This window comes from Hyla sarda, unplaced genomic scaffold (genome assembly GCF_029499605.1).
Source record: "Hyla sarda isolate aHylSar1 unplaced genomic scaffold, aHylSar1.hap1 scaffold_2170, whole genome shotgun sequence".
NCBI classification, from domain to species: domain Eukaryota; kingdom Metazoa; phylum Chordata; class Amphibia; order Anura; family Hylidae; genus Hyla; species Hyla sarda.
The window spans coordinates 13,270-33,443 of NW_026608840.1; the positions used below are offsets into that span (position 1 = coordinate 13,270).

The 20,174-nt window shown below is 43.8% G+C and overlaps 1 protein-coding gene across 1 annotated transcript; it reads right to left on the reverse strand.

Moving 5' to 3' along the window:
* Nucleotides 1-15,574: 15,574 nt before the first annotated feature.
* LOC130319821 (DNA damage-regulated autophagy modulator protein 1-like) lies at nucleotides 15,575-16,552 on the reverse strand. The gene is made up of 2 exons (XM_056553000.1): nucleotides 16,399-16,552; nucleotides 15,575-16,312 (listed from the first exon to the last, which is right to left on the reverse strand). Exons 1-2 carry the CDS (start codon nucleotides 16,521-16,523, stop codon nucleotides 15,712-15,714), a joined length of 726 nt encoding a protein of 241 aa, XP_056408975.1. The 5' UTR covers nucleotides 16,524-16,552; the 3' UTR covers nucleotides 15,575-15,711.
* Between the last annotated feature and the right edge of the window lie 3,622 nt (nucleotides 16,553-20,174).

Consider the following 20,174-nt stretch of genomic DNA (forward strand, 5'->3'; position numbering starts at 1 on the left):
CAGGCTGTTGCTGTTTGGATGGTATTGTGCTGAGAATGAAAATACGGGGAACCCTGAGGTCATGTGACATCACTCCCAGAATCCCTCACCTCTCCAGTAATATCCATCTGTTATTCCATAGATAAGAATGAGGTCATGTGACATCACTCCCAGAATCCCTCACCTCTCCAGTAATATCCATCTGTTATTCCATAGATAAGAATGAGGTCATGTGACATCACTCCCAGAATCCCTCACCTCTCCAGTCATATCCATCTGTTATTACATAGATAAGAATGAGGTCATGTGACATCACTCCCAGAATCCCTCACCTCTCCAGTCATATCCATCTGTTATTACATAGATAAGAATGAGGTCATGTGACATCACTCCCAGAATCCCTCACCTCTCCAGTCATATCCATCTGTTATTACATAGATAAGAATGAGGTCATGTGAAATCACTCCCAGAATCCCTCACCTCTCCAGTCATATCCATCTGTTATTACATAGATAAGAATGAGGTCATGTGACATCACTCCCAGAATCCCTCACCTCTCCAGTAATATCCATCTGTTATTCCATAGATAAGAATGAGGTCATGTGACATCACTCCCAGAATCCCTCACCTCTCCAGTCATATCCATCTGTTATTACATCGATAAGAATGAGGTCATGTGACATCACTCCCAGAATCTCTCACCTCTCCAGTCATATCCATCTGTTATTACATAGGTAAGAATGAGGTCATGTGACATCACTCCCAGAATCCCTCACCTCTCCAGTCATATCCATCTGTTATTCCATAGATAAGAATGAGGTCATGTGACATCACTCCCAGAATCCCTCACCTCTCCGGTCATATCCATCTGTTATTACATAGATAAGAATGAGGTCATGTGACATTACTCCCAGAATCCCTCACCTCTCCAGTCATATCCATCTGAAATTACATAGATAAGAATGAGGTCATGTGACATCACTCCCAGAATCGCCGGTACCAACAGGCCCGGAGCATCAAAAATGGTGCTCCTGGGCCTAGGCGGTAACAGGCTGGCGTTATTTAGGCTGGGGAGGGCCAGTAACAATGGTCCCCGCCCACCCTGGTAACATCAGGCTGTTGCTGTTTGGTTGGTATTGTGCTGAGAATGAAAATACGGGGAACCCTATACGTTTTTTTTTTTTTTTTAAATAGTTGTAGTTCTGTAACATCTGTCCCTTCAGATTTAGCAATTTTCATGAAATTTTTGAAAATTGCTTCTCTACTTTGAAGCCCTCTAATTAAAAAAAAAAAGCAAAAATATGTCCATTTTATGATACCAACATAAAGTGAACATATTGTACTTGTGAAGAAAAATAAAATTTATTGTGAATATCAATTTTCCTTACAAGTAGAGAGCTTCAAAGTTAGAAGAATGCAAAATTTTCAAAATTTTCATTAAATTTGGGGATTTTTCACCAAAAAAGGATGCAAGTAACGCCGAAAATTTACCACCAAAATAAAATAGAATATGTCACGAAAAAACTATCTCAGAATCATAATATTCGTAAAAGTGTTTTCGCGTTATTAATTCGTAAAGTGACGGTGGTCAGAATTGCGAAAAAGGGCCCAGTCCTTAAGGTGAAAAAGGGTTGCGTCCTTAAGGGGTTAAGAAACACCTTATTTTCTGTCCGCCAATACAAAATTCTCTAATAGTGCCCCTCCCGAGACTAGACTCTGGATCCGCCCCTGGTTGTGGCTAAACTTTACTTTCATGGAAAAGTTTCTGAGTTGCCCATAGCAACCAATCAGATTGCTTCCTTCATTTTTCAGAGGCCTTTTCAAAAATGAAAGAAGCAATCTGATTGGTTGCTATGGGCAACAGCACAACTCTTCCTCTGCACTGGTTTTGCTGAATCTCCCCCATAGAGGAAGATTTATCAAAACCCAAAACCTGTCCAGAGGAAAAGTTTCTGAGTTGCCCATAGCAACCAATCAGATCGCTTCTTTAATTTTTCATAGGCTTTTTCAAGAATAAAAGAAGCAATCTGATTGGTTGCTATGGGCATCTCAGCAGCTTTTCCACTGGTCAGGTTTTGATAAATCTCTCTCTATGGGGGAGATTCATCAAAACCAGTGTAGAGGAAAAGTTATGCAGTTGCCCATAGCAACCAATCAGATTGCTTCTTTCATTTTTTAAAAGACCTCTGAAAAATGAAGGAAGCAATCTGATTGGTTGCTTTGGGCAACTCAGAAACTTTTCCAGAAATGGAGGATGCTAACTTTTTGTATCTTATATGGAATTATTCCTATATTCATACATTTTGGAATCATCGATCTTATTGAAAAAAGGTATAACATTAAGATCGAACGAGACCCTTAGATGCTTATCCTTGGAGATGTCGGGGAGTCTATATATAAGAAAAGTTTAATTAGGCTATTTCCTTATGCAAAGTTACTGTCCGGGCATGCTGGGAGTTGTGGTTTTGCAGCGGTTGGGGGTTCACAGCTTAGAGACCACTGCTATAGAGGGTGCAAATGTATCCGAGCCCTGGAACTCAAATAATGTGAAATATGAGATGATCAAAATGGAGCCCCTGCACTAATTACTTGGGTTCTGGGGTCTGTAAGGTCCATAGTAGAAACATCAGGTTATGTCCATAGCAGATACTAAATCATGGCAGCTCTAAGAAACAAGCAGTCATCGTGACATCAGACATGTGATGTCATAGACAGCTGGAGTCCTGACATTCCACTGACAGCCGCCCGAGCCTTCATTCTGTAGATTGTTACAGTGCGATTAGCAACTTCTATTTCTTCTTCTTGACTGAGATGGAGCTAAAAGGTTTGGGGTTCGTCCCCCTTCTGTTGGCGTTTTGGTGTGTGGCCTGGCTTGCCACCAGCTACATCGTGACGGTCGTCCTCGGCCATGCCGCCTCGCCACTGATGCATATCAGGTAAGATAAACAAGCACATGATTCTTATTTTATGGGTTGGGAGTGAGGAAATATCCACAATAACATTGGTTTCTTTTCCTTCACAGTGACGTGGGAAATTTCTTTCCCGAAAACATATTATTGAGAATTGGTTTCATAGGGACGTCCATTGGCACTTTGGTACTAACCTTTCTTATTTATAAGTATATGGTTATGCATACTGAAGAGTTCAGGGGTCATCAGGTCCTGATCCAGAGGATCCTGCTGGCCATTGTGTGGGCCTCCTGTTTTGGTACAGCTGTCATGCATGTATTGTCCCCCGAAGAATATCCCAGGATACACTTTGTCAGCACGATAATTTCCATTACATGTGAAGCCTTATACTACCTTGGGCAGTCCATCCAGATGTATAAATTACCAGGAGCAAACAAAGTCATCCACCATAGTAGATGCACCTGCTGTGGCCTGACTTTTACCTGCGCAATTTTCTACTTTGGATATAAAACATCACAGGAATTATTCTATGATGATGAAGACTGGGACGAGATCCGTGAAATCACCACCATAATCATCGAGTGGGTGATGCTTCTACTGATCCTGATAAACACCGTGACCTATTATTTCACCATGCAGAGGTTAATGTTAACCGTCTCCAGGAACAGCTGCAAACTCTCTCTTAGAGTAAGAATTGATGACTTCGGGGTGTAGACCACCACGGGGGCCATCAAGTGGACTTCTGGGAGAGATACTGCACAGGACACGGAAAAACCATAAAAAAAATAATATGAGCTGGTAATATTACCTATACAAAAAAATAATATGAGCTGGTAATATTACCTATACAAAAAAATAATATGAGCTGGTAATATTACCTATACAAAAAAATAAAAAACATAAAAGAAAAATATTGGTGTGTGACGTGTAATACCTACCGTATATACTCGAGTATAAGCCGAGTTTTTCAGCACCATTTTTCGTGCTGAAAACGCCCCCCTCGGCTTATACTCGAGTGATCTCTCCGCCTGTCAATCCCTTTTCAGTGGTCTTCAACCTGCGGACCTCCAGATGATGCAAAACTACAACTCCCAGCATGCCCGGGCATGCTGAGTGTTGTAGTTTTGAAACCTCTGGAGGTCCGCAGGTTGAAGACCACTGCGGCCTTCGTCATCATCCAGCCCCCTCCTTTTGTTTTGTACTCACCTCCCCTCGGTGGGAAGGAAGGGTTAGCTGGTTCGGGCCCTCTATGGTGCAGGGACCATCCGGTGGGGAGGGTTAGTCGTTGCGGGCTGTCCATTTTCACCAGGGGGCCCTCTTTTCCACGCTTCGGGTCCGGTCACGGACTAGTGACGTTGCCTTGATGACGACGCACAGGGACGTTCATGCACAATGTCCCTGTGCATCGTCGTCAGGGCAACGTCACTAGGACCAGCTCACCCTAACTTCCTGCCGAGGGGAGGTGAGTACAAAACAAAAAGGTGAGGGGGGGGGGGGTCTGGATGATGACGAAGGCCGCAGTGGTCTTCTACCTGCGGACCTCCAGAGGTTTCAAAACTACAAATCCCAGCATGCCCGGACAGCTGATGGCTGTCCGGGCATGCTGGGAGTTGTAGTTTTGCAACATCTGGAGGCCCGCCGGTTGAAGACCACTGATGAAGGGATTGACAGGCGGTGATGATGAAGGGGGGGGGGGGTGATGATGAAGGGGAGGGGGATGATGAAGAAGGCCGCAGTGGTCTTCAACCTGCGGACCTCCAGAGGTTTCAAAACTACAACTCCCAGCATACCCAGACAGCCGATGGCTGTCCGGGCATGCTGGGAGTTGTAGTTTTGCAACATCTGGAGGTCCGCAGGTTGAAGACCACTAATGAAGGGATTGACAGGCGGTGATGATGCAGGGGGTGGGATGATGACGGGGGTCTGGATGATTACATGGGGGGTTGATGTATTTCCCACCCTAGGCTTACAGTCGGGTCAATAACTTTTCCTGGGTTTTTGGGGTGAAATTAGGGGCCTCGGCTTATATTCGCGTCGGGTTAGAAAACCAGAATCAAATTCATCAGATTCTTTTCATTTGACCGAATGGAATGTTCTTCTTCCATTGTTTCCGATGGCAACTGTTAAAGTCGAGGTAGCTGTTTGCATCCACCTTCTCAAAATAGGAGGCAGTATGCAAACAGCCATCCGGAATATAGATATTTAAATCCAGGAACTCAAATTTTTGGGGGGACTGATGCAGCTCTGCCTTTGGCAATCTCTGGCTCTGCCATAGCGCTTTTTTTGAAGGGGCGTGTCGGCTGCCGCTTCGTCTGGTGGTCAACACGCGCTATCTGGCCAGCGAGCCAGGGCCCCATACAGGAGATCGCGGGGGCCCACCAGCGGTCGGACCCCCCGCAATCTGAATCTTATCCCCTATCCTTGGGATAGGGGATGCTTTTCAGCACTGGACTACTCCTTTAATGGCCTCCAAAATGAAGTTCCTCCGATGTATGGGCATCAAGGGATCTTCCACTAAAAAAGATGACACAGCTTCCACTCCTCTGTCATGTGGTATATTACTATATAATGAAGAAACATCTAGTGTTGCCCACATATAGTCCTCTTCCCGTATGATATCTCTCTATAGGGTTAATAAATGCCCTTTATCTCTGAGGTTTGCTGGTAAAGACTCCGCACATTTCTGTAACTGATGGTCTATATATTCAGATAAACATCAGGCAACTATCGGACAACAAGGGGATTTTTTTTTTTCCGGTCTTTATGTACCTTAGGTAGAAAATAAAAATAAGGTACATTTGGGTTGGTTTTAAATATATATCATGTTTTTCTCTCTTAACCCCTTAACGACTCAGCCCATTTTGGCCTTAAGGACTCAGACAATTAAATTTTTACGTTTTCATTTTTTCCTCCTCGCCTTCTAAAAATAATAACTCTTTTATATTTTCATCCACAGACTAGTATGAGGGCTTGTTTTTTGCGCGACCAGTTGTCCTTTGTAGTGACATCACTCATTATATCATAAAATGTATGGCGCAACCAAAAAACACTATTTTTGTGGGGAAATTAAAACGAAAAACGCAATTTTGCTAATTTTGGAAGGTTTCGTTTTCACGCCGTACAATTTATGGTAAAAATGACGTGTGTTCTTTATTCTGAGGGTCAATACGATTAAAATGATACCCATTATTACATACTTTTATATTATTGTTGCGCTTAAAAAAAATCACAAACTTTTTAACCAAATTAGTACGTTTATAATCCCTTTATTTTGATGACCTCTAACTTTTTTATTTTTCCGTATAAGCGGCGGTATGGGGGCTCATTTTTTGCGCCATGATCTGTACTTTTTTTTTATACCACATTTGCATACAAAAAACTTTTAATACATTTTTTCTAATTTTTTTTAAATAAAATGTATTAAAAAAGTAGGAATTTTGAACTTTTTTTTTTTCCGTTCACGCCGTTCACCGTACGGGATAATTAACATTTTATTTTAATAGTTCGGACATTTACGCACGTGGTGATACCAAATATGTCTATAAAAAAAGATTTTTTACGCTTTTTGGGGGTAAAATAGGAAAAAACTGACGTTTTACTTTTTTATTGGGGGAGGGGATTTTTCACTTTTTTTTTTACTTTTACTTTTACATTTTTTTACATTTTTTTTTACACTTGAATAGTCCCCATAGGGGACTATTCATAGCAATACCATGATTGCTAATACTGATCTGTTCTATGTATAGGACATAGAACAGATCAGTATTATCGGTCATCTCCTGCTCTGGTCTGCTCGATCACAGACCAGAGCAGGAGACGCCGGGAGCCGGACGGAGGAAGGAGAGGGGACCTCCGTGCGGCGTTATGAATGATCGGATCCCCGCAGCAGCGCTGCGGGCGATCCGATCATTCATTCAAATCGCGCACTGCCGCAGATGCCGGGATCTGTATTGATCCCGGCACCTGAGGGGTTAATGGCGGACGCCCGCGAGATCGCGGGCGTCGGCCATTGCCGGCGGGTCCCTGGCTGTGATCAGCAGCCGGGATCAGCCGCGCATGACACGGGCATCGCTCCGATGCCCGCGGTTATGCACAGGACGTAAATGTACGTCCTGGTGCGTTAAGTACCACCTCACCAGGACATACATTTACGTCCTGCGTCCTTAAGGGGTTAAAGGGGTACTACGCACCTAGACATCTTATCCCCTCTCCAAAGGACCCCCGTGATCTCGGTTGCGGCACCCTGCTGTCAGCATACTTGCTCTGTGCGTAATGACGGGTGATACAGGGGCCAGAACATTGGCATAGCCATTGACTGTCCTGGCATGCTGGGAGTTTTGCAACAGCTGGAGACACCCAATTTGGGAAGCACTGCCGTAGGGTAATTTGTTGGTGGATGCAAATCCCTAATTTAGGCCTCAAATGCGCATGGTGCTCTTTCCCTTTGGAGCCCTCTCATATTTCAAGTTTTGGGTTACAAATTTTTTTTCTCTTCTTTTACCCCTTAAGAAAAGGTAAATTTGGGGTCTACACCAGCATGTTAGTGTAAACAAATTTAATATTTTACACTAACATGCTGGTGTTGCCCCATACTTTTAATTTTCACAAGAGGTAAAAGGAGAAAAAAATTGTATATTTTGACGCAAAGTGCTCTGCAGGCGCATAACATGGCTCAGAAGGGAGAGTGTACCATATACATTTGAGGCCTAAAGTCACAGCAGTTCTGACATAAACATAAAAAAAACACCCACATGTGACCCCATTTTGAAAACTGCACCCCTCACGTAAAGTAACAAGGGGTATAGTGAGCCTTAACATCCCACAGGTGTTTGACAAATTGGAGGTGAAAATAAAAAAAATTAAACATTTTTTTACTAAGATGCTGGTGTTACCCCAATTTTATCATTTTCCCAAGGGGTAATAGGAGAAAAAGCCCCACAAAATTTGTAACCCCAATTCTTCTGAGTCAGAAAATACCCCACATGTGGATGTAAAGTGCTCTGCGGGTGAACTACAGGGCTCAGAAGAGAAGGAGCGCCATTGGGCTTTTGGAGAGAGAATCTGGCTGAAATTGAAGGTCATGTGAGTTTAGGCCTCCATGGTGCCAGAACAGTGACCCCCCCCCCCCTACATCTGACCCCATTTTGGAAACTACACCCCTAATAAGAGGTGCAGTGAGCATTTACACCTCACATGTGTCTGATAGATTTTTTGAGCAGTGGTCTGTGAAAATGAAAAATGAAAATTGTTCCAAAGATCTGTCAAGTGCCAGTGGGGTTTAACATACACATATGAGGTATTTCCTTACTCGAGAGAAATTGAGCTACAAATTTTGGGGGGCTCTTTCTCCTATTACCCCTTGTAAAAATTCAAAAACTGGGTCTACAAGAACATGCAAGTGTAAAAATATTGAGATTTTGAATTTCACTTTGCTGCTATTCCTGTGAAACACCTAAAGAGTTAACACACTTACTGAATGTCATTTTGAATACTTTGAGGGGTGCAGTTTTTATAATGGGGTCATTTGTGGGGAATTTCTAATATGAAGGCCCTTCAAATCCACTTCAAAACTGAACTGGTCCCTGAAAAATTCCGATTTTGAAAAGTTTGTGAAAAATTGGAAAATTGCTGCAGAACTTTTAATCCCTCTGATGTCTTCTAAAAGTAAAAACCTGTCAAGTTTATAATGAAAATATAAAGTAGACATATTGTATTTGTGAATAAATATATAATTTATTTGGAATGTCTGATTTCCTTACAAGCAGAGAGCTTCAAAGTTAGAAAAATGCGAAATTTTCAATTTTTTCATCGAATTTTTGAATTTTTCACCATCAAATGATGCAAGTATCGACAAAAATTTACCACTAACATGAAGCAGAATATGTCACAAAAAAACAATCTCGGAATCAGAATGAAAAGTAGAAGCATCCCAGAGTTATTAACGCTTAGGCTGGGTTCACACTGTGGCATTTCTGGGCAGAATTTCTGCTGGAGATCAAGATGGCAGCACTAGGACCCCGCAGACTGCATTGTCGTCCCCATAGATGCCAATGCATTTCTGAGCAGATCTCCCAAAAGATCCACCCAGAAATGCATTGCCATCTATGGTGACGGCAATGCAGTCTGTGCGGTCTTAGTGCCGCCGGCTAAATCTCCAGCAGAAATTCTTCCCAGAGATTCCGTAGTGTGAACCTAGCCTTAAAGTTACAGTGGTCAGATGTGCAAAAAATGGCTGCGTCCTTAAGGTGAAAATGGGCTGGTTCCTTAAGGGGTTAAACCCCACTGGCATTTGACAGATCTTTGGAACAGTGAACTGTACAAATGAAAAATTTTAATTTTTCATTTTCACAGACCACTGCTCAAAAAATCTATCAGACACCTGTGAGGTGTAAATGCTCACTGCCCTTCTTATTATGGGTGTAGTTTCCAAAATGGGGTCACATGTAGGGGGGGGGGGGGGGGGGGTCACTGTTCTGGCACCATGGAGGCCTAAACGCACATGGCCTTCAATTTCAGCCAGATTCTCTCTCCAAAAGCCCAATGGCGCTCCTTCTCTTCTGAGCCCTGTAGTTCACCCGCAGAGCACTTTACATCCACATGTGGGGTATTTTCTGACTCAGAAGAAATGGGGTTACAAATTTTGTGGGGCTTTTTCTCCTATTACCCATTGTGAAAATGATAAAATTGGGGTAACACCAGTATTTTAGTGAAAAAAAATATGCATTTTTTTATTTTCACCTCCAACTTTACCAAAAATATGTCAAACACCTGTGGGATGTTAAGGCTCACTATACCCCTTGTTACTGTACGTGAGGGATGTAGTTTTCAAAATAGGGTCACATGTGGGTGTTTTTTTTAATGTTTATGCCAGAACTGCTGTAGCTACCATCAACCCCGGTGAAAATCACCAATTTAGGCCTCAAATGTATATGGTACACTCTCCCTACTGAGCCATGTTATGCGCCTGCAGAGCACTTTGCATCAAAATATAAAAAAAAATTCTCCTTTTACCTCTTGTGAAAATTAAAAAGTATAGGGCAACACCAGCATGTTAGTGTAAAAAATGTAATTTGTTTACACTAACATGCTGGTGTAGACCCCAAATTTACCTTTTCTTAAGGGGTAAAAGAAGAGAAAAAAAATTTGTAACCCAAAACTTGAAATATGAGAGGGCTCCAAAGTGAAAGAGCACCATGCGCATTTGAGGCCTAAATTAGGGATTTGCATCCACCAACAAATTACCCTACGGCAGTGCTTCCCAAATTGGGTGTCTCCAGCTGTTGCAAAACTCACAGCGTGCCAGGACAGTCAATGGCTATGCCGATGTTCTGGCCCCTGTATCACCCGTCATTACGCACAGAGCAAGTTTGCTGACAGCAGGGTGCTGCAACCGAGATCACGGGGGTCCTCTGGAGAGGGGATAAGATGTCTAGGTGCGTAGTACCCCTTTAACTCCTTGGGGACGAAGGGCGTATCCATACGCCCTCGGCATCTCTGATCACTGCCGCTCGCCGGGCGGTGATCGGACCGGGATGACTGCTGATATCACTGGTGACCCGATATCCCGGAAAATAAGAGTGATCGGAGTTGTCAGAGACAGCTCCGACCAGCCTAAAGGATAGGAGCGAGGTGGCAGTGTTGCCAATCCCTCCAATCCCCTGCCATTGGTCGGTCAGGCTGACCACCAATGGCAGGAGGGGGGTGGGGGGGGGGGGATAGAGTTAATTTCCCCCGCTCTGGCCACCGATCGGAAGTCGGTACAGAGCGGGAGAACACGGGCGGAGAGGGGGAGCATGGCCCGGCTTACCCAGACCTTCGGAGGCGGCATCGGCGGCATCCACGGAGCAGCGGCTGCAGCAGGAGGAGCGGTCGGCCGGAAAGTGCGGCTGAGAAGGCTGCAGTGAAGATCGCGATAAATGATCTTCACTGTGGCCTTCTAAAAGCTGCAAAACTACAACTCCCAGCATGCCCACACAGCCAAAGGCTCTCTGGGCATGCTGGGAGTTGTAGTTTTGCAACATCTGGAGGGTCACAGTTTGGAGACCATTGTGTAGTGGTTTCTAAACTATGGTCCTCCAAATGTTGCAAAACTACAACTTTCAGCATGCACTGACTGTCTGGGCATGCTGGGAGTTGTAGTTTTGCAACATCTGAAGTGGCACAGTTTGGAGACCACTATATGGTGGTCTCCAAACTGTAGCCTTCCAGATGTTTCAAAACTGCAACTCCCAGCATGCCCAGACAGCCTTTGGCTTTCTGGGCATGCTGGGAGTTGTAGTTTTGCAACATCTGGAGGTCCTCAGTTTGGAGACCACTGTATAATGGTCTCCAATCTGTGCTCTTCCAGATGTTGCAAAACTACAAATCTCAGCATGCTCAGTCTGTCCAGGCATGCTGGGAGTTGTAGTTCTCTAACATCTGGAAGAGCACAGATTGGAGACCATTATACAGTGGTCTCCAAACTGTGGACCTCCAGATGTTGCAAAACTACAACTCCCAGCATGCCCAGACTACCCAAGCATACTGGAAGTTGTAGTTCGGCAACATCTGATCCTTCAGATATTGCCGAACTACAACTTCCAGCATGCCTGGGCAGTCTGGGCATGCTGGGAGTTGTAGTTTTGCAACAACTGGAGGCACACTAGTTGGGAAACATTGTCCGTTTCCTACCTCAGTGCCTCCAGCTGTTGCAATTGTTGCAAAACTATAACTCCCAGCATGCACTGACAGACCATGCATGCTGGGAGTTGTAGTTTTGCAACAGCTGGAGGCACACTGGTTTGGAAACACTAAGTTTGGTTGCAAAACACTTGAAAGTTTATTACTTAACTTAGTGTTTCCAAACCAGTGTTCCTCCAGCTGTTGCAAAACTAAAACTCCCAGCATGCACGGACAGCCAAAGGGCATGCTCAGAGTTTGCAACAGCTGGATGTTTGCCCCCTCCCCCCAATGTGAATGTACAGGGTACACTCACATGGGCGGAGGTTTACAGTGAGTGCTGCAAGTTTGAGATGGCGCAAATTTTGCGCTGCAGCTCAAACTTCCAGCGGCAAACTTGCTGTGAACCTCTGCCCATGTGACTGTACCCTAAAAACACTACACTACACTGACACTAACCTAAAATAAAAAGTAAAAAACACTACATATACACATACCCCTACACAGCCCCCCCTCCCCAAAAAAATGAAAAACGTCTGGTACGCTACTGTTTCCAAAACGGAGCCTCCAGCTGTTGCAAAATAATAACTCCCAGTATTGCCGGACAGCCATTGACTGTCCAGGCATGCTGGGAGTTTTGCAACAGCTGGAGGCACCCTGTTTGGGAATCATTGGCATAGAATACCCCTATGTCCCCCCCTATGCAAATCCCTAATTCAGGCCTCAAATGCGCATGGCGCTCTCACTTTGGAGCCCTGTCGTATTTCAGGGCAACAGTTTTGGGACACATATGGGGTATCGCCGTACTCGGGAGAAATTGCCTTACAAATTTTGGGGGGCTTTTTCTTCTTTAACCCCTTATGAAAAGGTGAAGTTGGGGTCTACACCAGCATGTTAGAGTAAAAAAATAAATTATTTACACTGACATGCTGGTGTTGCCCTATACTTTTCATTTTCACAAGAAGTAAAAGGGAAAAAAGACCCTCTAAATTTGTAATGCAATTTCTCCCGAGTACGGAGATACCCCATATGTGGGCGCAAAGTGCTCTGGGGGCGCACAGCAAGGCCCAGAAGGGAGAGTGCGCCATGTTCATTTGAGGCGATTTGCACAGGGGTGGCTGATTGTTACAGCAGTTCTGACAAACGCAAAACAATAAATATTCATATGTGACCCCATTTTGGAAACTACACCCATCACGTATTATAATAAGGGGTACAGTGAGCATTTACACCCCACTGGTGTATGACAGATTTTTGGAACAGTGGTCTGTGAAAATGAAAAATAAAATTTTTGATTTGCACAGTCCACTGTTTCAAATATCTGTCAAACGCCAATGGGGTGTAAATGCTCACTGCACCCCTTATTAAATTCTATGAGGGGTATTGTTTCCAAAATGGGGTCACATGTGGGGGGGGTCCCCTGTTCTGGCACCATAGGGGCTTCCTAAATGGGACATGCCCCCCAAAAACCCTTTCAGAAAAACTCACTCTCCAAAATCCCATTGTCGCTCCTTCCCTTCTGAGCCCTCTACAGCGCCCGCCGAACACTTTACATATGCATATGAGGTATTTCCTTACTCGAGAGAAATTGGGTTACAAATTTTAGGGTCATTTCTCTCCTTTTACCCCTTGTAAAAATTCAAAAATTGGGTCTACAAGAAAATGTGTAAAAAATGAAGATTTAGAATTTTCTCCTTCACTTTGCTGCTATTCCTGTGAAACACCTAAAGGGTTAAAACACTTACTGAATGTCATTTTGAATACTTTGGGGGTGCAGTTTTTATAATGGGGTCATTTATGGGGTATTTCTAATATGAAGACCCTTAAAATCCACTTCCAACCTGAATCTTGAGAAAAATTGGAAAATTGCTGCGGAACTTTGAAGCCCTCTGATGTTTTCCAAAAGTAAAAACTTGTCAATTTTTTTATGCAGACACAAAGTAGACATATTTAATATGTGAATCAATATGTAATTTATTTGGAATATCCATTTTCCTTTCAAGCAGAGACTTTCAAAGTTAGAAAAATGCTAAATTTTCAAAATTTTCATGAAATTTTTAGATTTTTTACCAAGAAAGGATGAAAATATCAGTGAAATTTTACCAATAACATAAAGTAGAATATGTCACGAAAAAACTATCCCGGAATCAGAATGATAAGTAAAAGCATTCCAGCGTTATTAATGTTTAAAGTGACAGTGGTCAGATTTTCAAAAAATGCCCAGGTCCTGAAGGTGAAAATGGGCTGGATCATGAAGGGGTTAAAGGAGTAGTCCAGTGCTGAAAAACATCCCCTATCCCAAGGGTAGGGGATAAGTTTCAGATTGCGAGGGGTCCGACCGCTGGTGGGCCCCCGCGATCTCCTGTATGGGGCCCTGGCTCGCTGGCCAGATAGCGCGTGTTGACCACCAGACGAAGCGGCAGCCGACACGCCCCTTCAAAAAAAGTGCTATGGCAGAGCCAGAGATTGCCAAAGGCAGAGCTGCATCAGTCCCCCCAAAAATTTGAGTTCCTGGATTTAAATATCTATATTCCGGATGGCTGTCTGCATACTGCCACCTATTTTAAGGAACTACCTCGACTTTAACAGTTGCCATCGGAAACAATGGAAGAAGAACATTCCATTCGGTCAAATGAAAAGAATCCGGAGGAATTGTTCTTCCACACAAAAATGCCAGCAACAACTAGATAACCTGGAGGATCGTTTTAATCAAAAAGTGTATCCCAAACCCCTTATACAAGGAGCACGCCAGAGAGTGGACGAATTAGAACAAAGTGCTTGCTTGGAAAATAATAAACAGGGTAATGCAGAGGGAGGTTATAATGATTCTGGTTTTCTAACTACCGTATATACTTGAGTATAAACCGACCCGAATATAAGCCAAGGCCCCTAATCCCCCCCCCCCCAAAAAAAAAAAAAATTATAATAATAATAATAATAATAATAATAATAATAATATATATATATATATATATATATATATATATATATATATATATATATATATATATATATATATATATATATATATATGTTATTGACTCGACTATAAGCCTAGGGTGGGAAATACCTCATCCCCCCATGTAATCATCCAGACCCCCGTCATCATCCCCCCCCCCCCTTCATCATCACCGCCTGTCAATCCCTTCATCAGTGGTTTTCAACCTGCGGACCTCTAGATGTTGCAAAACTACAACCCCCAGCATGCCCGGACAGCCATCGGCTGTCTGGGCATGCTGGGAGTTGTAGTTTTGAAACCTCTGGAGGTCCGCAGGTTGAATACCACTGCGGCCTTCATCATCATCCCCCTCCCTTTCATCATCACCGCCTGTCAATCCCTTCATCAGTGGTCTTCAATCTGTGGACCTCCAGATGTTGCAGAACCACAACTCCCAGCATGCCCGGGCATGCTGGGAGTTGTAGTTTTGAAACCTCTGGAGGTCCGCAGGTTGAAGACCACTGTGGCCTTTTTCTTTTGTACTCACCTCCCCTTGGCAGGAAGTTAGGGTGAGCTGGTCCTAGTGATGTTGCCTTGACGACGACGCACAGGGACGTTGCGCATGAAGAGGGCCCTCCGGTGAAAATGGACAGCCCGGAATGACTATCCCTCCCCACCGGACGGTCCCTGCAGCATAGATGGCCCGGACCAGCTCACCCTAACTTCCCGCTGTGGGGGGGAGGGGTGAGTACAAAACAAAAGAGGGGGGGGGGGGCCTGGATGATGACAAAGGTCGAAATGGTCTTCAACCTGCGGACCTCCAGAGGTTTCAAAACTACAACACCCAGCATGCCCAGACAGCTGATGGCTGTCTGGGCATGCTGGGAGTTGTAGTTTTACAACATCTGGCGGTCTGCAGGTTGAAGACCACTGAAAAGGGATTGACAGGCAGAGAGATCACTCGAGTATAAGCCGAGGGGGGCGTTTTCAGCACGAAAAATGGTGCTGAAAAACTCGGCTTATACTCGAGTATATACGGTAGGTATTACACGTCACACACCAATATTTTTTTTACATTTTTTTTATTTTTTTGTATAGGTAATATCACCAGCTCATATTATTTTTTTGTATAGGTAATATTACCAGCTCATATTATTTTTTTTATGGTTTTCCCGTGTCCTGTGCAGTATCTCTCCCAGAAGTCCACTTGATGGCCCACGTGGTGGTCTACACCCCGAAGTCATCAATTCTTACTCTAAGAGAGAGTTTGCAGCTGTTCCTGGAGACGGTTAACATTAACCTCTGCATGGTGGAATAATAGGTCACGATGTTTATCAGGATCAGTAGAAGCATCACCCACTCGATGATTATGGTGGTGATTTCACGGATCTCGTCCCAGTCTTCATCATCATAGAATAATTCCTGTAATGTTTTATATCCAAAGTAGAAAATTGCGCAGGTAAAAGTCAGGCCACAGCAGGTGCATCTACTATGGCGGATGACTTTGTTTGCTCCTGGTAATTTATACATCTGGATGGACTGCCCAAGGTAGTATAAGGCTTCACATGTAATGGAAATTATCGTGCTGACAAAGTGTATCCTGGGATATTCTTCGGGGGACAATACATGCATGACAGCTGTACCAAAACAGGAGGCCCACACAATGGCCAGCAGGATCCTCTGGATCAGGACCTGATGACCCCTGAACTCTTCAGTATGCATAACCATATACTTATAAATAAGAAAGGTTAGTACCAAAGTGCCAATGGATGTCCCTATGAAACCAATTCTCAATAATATGTTTTCGGGAAAGAAATTTCCCACGTCACTGTGAAGGAAAAGAAACCAATGTTATTATGGATATTTCCTCACTCCCAACCCATGAAATAAGAATCTTGTGCTTGTTTATCTTACCTGATGCTCATCAGTGGCGAGGCGGCATGGCCGAGGACGACCGTCACGATGTAGCTGGTGGCAAGCCAGGCCACACACCAAAACGCCAACAGAAGGGGGACGAACCCCAAACCTTTTAGCTCCATCTCAGTCAAGAAGAAGAAATAGAAGTTGCTAATCGCACTGTAACAATCTACAGAATGAAGGCTCGGGCGGCTGTCAGTGGAATGTCAGGACTCCAGCTGTCTATGACATCACATGTCTGATGTCACAATGACTGCTTGTTTCTTAGAGCTGCCATGATTTAGTATCTGCTATGGACAGAACCTGATGTTTCTACTATGGACCTTACAGACCCCAGAACCCAAGTAATTAGTGCAGGGGCTCCATTTTGATCATCTCATATTTCACATTATTTGAGTTCCAGGGCTCGGATACATTTGCACCCTCTATAGCAGTGGTGTCAAAGCTGTGAACCCCCAACCGCTGCAAAATGTATGAATATAGGAATAATTCCATATAAGATACGAAAAGTTGGCATCCTCCATTTCTGGAAAAGTTTCTGAGTTGCCAATAGCAACCAATCAGATTGCTTCCTTCATTTTTCAGAGGTCTTTTAAAAAATGAAAGAAGAAATCTGATTGGTTGCTATGGGCAACTGCACAACTCTTCCTCTACACTGGTTTTGATGAATCTCCCCCATAGAGAGAGATTTATCAAAACCTGACCAGAGGAAAAACTGCTGAGTTGCCCATAGCAACCAATCAAATTGCTTCTTTTATTCTTGGAAAAGCCTATGAAAAGAAGCGATCTGATTGGTTGCTATGGGCAACTCAGAAACTTTTCCTCAGGACAGGTTTTGATAAATCTCCCTCTATGGGGGAGATTTATCAAAACCTGTGCAGAGGAAGAGTGGTGCAGTTGCCCATAGCAACCAATCAGATTGCTTCTTTCATTTTTGAAAAGGCCTCTGAAAAATGAAAGAAGTGATCTGATTGGTTGCTATGGAGAACTCAGAAACTTTTCCAGGAAAGTAAAGTTTAACCACAACCAGGGGCGGATCCGGAGTCTAGTCTCGGGAGGGGCACTATTAGAGAATTTTGCGTTGGCGCACAGAAAATAAGGTGTTTCTTAAAGAACTTACAATATTATTAAATGTATCCAGTATAATAACCAAATACACCAATTGCCACAGAATGGGAAAGCGCTAAAGATGTTTTTACCATTTAAAACTACAGCTCCCAGTATGACCTAAGCAGTGGTGAGGAGATGCTGGGAGTTGTTGTTTCACCCATCATTACTGCAAAACTTACAAGTGACTACAGCTCTGATGGGACAGTCAGGACAATACACAATGATATCAGTGACTACAGGTTACATCTTCTCTATAGTCTTTCATTATCTAATTCAGGTCCAGCTAAATGTTCTTGCTGCATAACTTGACGCACAGATGGCTCCTCACTATGTCAGCGCATTCTGATCCTCTATATGAAAAAAATATTATTATAATACTGCCAAACACCATATCCTTTGAATATAATTCTGACACACTGTACCCTCCGAATATACTACAACTCACTTTACCCTTTGAATACAATACTGCCACACACTGTACCCAATGAATATAATACTGCCAAACACAGTCCCCTCTGAATATAATACTGCCACACACGGTACCCACTGAATATAATACTGCCACACACTGTACCCACTGAATATAATACTGCCACACACCATACCCACTGAATATAATACTGCCACACACTGTACCCACTGAATATAATACTGCCACACACGGTACCCACTGAATATAATACTGCCACACACTGTACCCACTGAATATAATACTGCCACACACTGTACCCACTGAATATAATACTGCCACACACTGTACCCACTGAATATAATACTGCCACACACTGTACCCACTGAATCTAATACCGCCACACACTGTACCCTCTGAATATAATACTACCACACACTGTACACTCTAAATATCCCTCTGAATACAATACCGTGATGTATTGTGGCTAATGAAAACCGTACTACCCCAGAAATTCCTTATACTCTGTGCCCCTCATATATGGTAGTAATGCCCCATCCTGTGCCCCCACATATAACTATGACCTGTCCTGTTCCCCCTCATAATAATTATGCCCTCTGTCCTGTGTCCCTACCATATAATGCTCCCTGTGCTGTGCCCCTCACATATACTGCCCCTCCAATGTTCTCTCACCAAAAACAATGAGGCCAAATATAGAAAAAATTCATATACTTTATTGAAAGAACAATAAAAACTTATGTTAAAAAATTACATAACAATAATGGATCGGTGGTCATACAACACACACTGCAAAAGAATGATGAGAATGTCCCGTACGACTAAACAGAATGTACAAAATACAAAAGGTCTCATTCAAAATGGTGGCGTACCACATGGAATATGTCAATATACAAATACATAACATGTATAGGAAATGAGACTATGAGAAACGAGAATCGAATACAAAGAAAGGAAGGGCAGGGCAAACAAAGAATGGAAAAAGCAAACAAATTCTGGTCATGCACCCTATCCTGGGACAGCTCACCTACCCCGAACGCGTTTTCGCTTGCCGCTTCCCCTCACATATAATGCCCCTCAATCCTGCTCCCTCAGGGGGCATTATAAGTGAGGGGAACATAACAGGGGGGCATTATAAGACAGGACACATTATATGTTAGGGGCACATGACAGGGGGGCATTATATGTGAGGGGTACATGACAGGGGGTTTCTCACTTATAATGCCCCGCTATCATGTGCCCCTCACATATAATGCCCCTGTAATGTTCCCCTCACATATAATGCCCCCTGTCCTGCCCCTTCAGGGTGCATTATAAGTGAGGGGAACATAACAGGGGGGCATTATAAGACAGGACACATTATATGTTAGGGGCACATGACAGGGGGGCATTATATGTGAGGGATACATGACAGGGGGTTTCTCACTTATAATGCCCCGCTATCATGTGCCCCTCACATATAATGCCCCTGTAATGTTCCCCTCACATATAATGCCCCCTGTCCTGCCCCTTCAGGGTGCATTATAAGTAAGGGGCACATAACAGGGGGCATTATAAGTTGAAGTATATTATATGTTAGCGGCCTAAGACAGGGGGGCATTATAAGTGAGGGGCCCAAGACAGGGGGGCATTATAAGTGAGGGGCTCAAGACAGGGGGGGTATTATAAGTGAGAGCCTGTTATGGGCCCCTCACTTATAATGCCCCCCTGTCATGTGCCCCTCACATTTAATGCCCCCTGTTATGTGCCCCTAACTTAGAATGCCCCCCTGTTATGTGCCCCTCACTTATAATGCCCCCCTGTCATGTGCCCCTCACATTTAATGCCCCCTGTCATGTGCCCCTCACATTTAATGCCCCCTGTTATGTGCCCCTAACTTATAATGCCCCCTTCATGTGCCCCTCACTTATAATACCCCACTGTCATGAGCCCCTCACTTATAATGCCATCCTGTCATGTGCCCCTCACTTATAATGCTCCCCTGTCATGTGCCCCTCACTTATAATGTCCCCCTGTCTTGGGCCGCTAATATATAATGTGCTTCGACTTATAATACCCCGTTATGTTCCCCTCACATATAATGCCCCCTGTCTTGCACCCTCAGGGGGCATTTTAAGTAAAGGGCACATAAAAGGACGGCATTATAAATCAGAGCACATTATTTGTTAGCGGCACATGACAGGGGGGCATTATAAGTGAGGGGCACGTGACAGGGGGCATTATATGTGAGGGACAC

Coding starts and splice junctions, on each gene's coding strand:
- LOC130319821 (XM_056553000.1), bottom strand. CDS start 16,523: ATGGAGCTAAAAGGTTTGGGGTTCGTCCCCCTTCTGTTGGCGTTTTGG. Junction 16,313..16,398: donor TCGCCACTGATGAGCATCAG/GTAAGATAAACA, acceptor TTTCCTTCACAG/TGACGTGGGAAATTTCTTTC.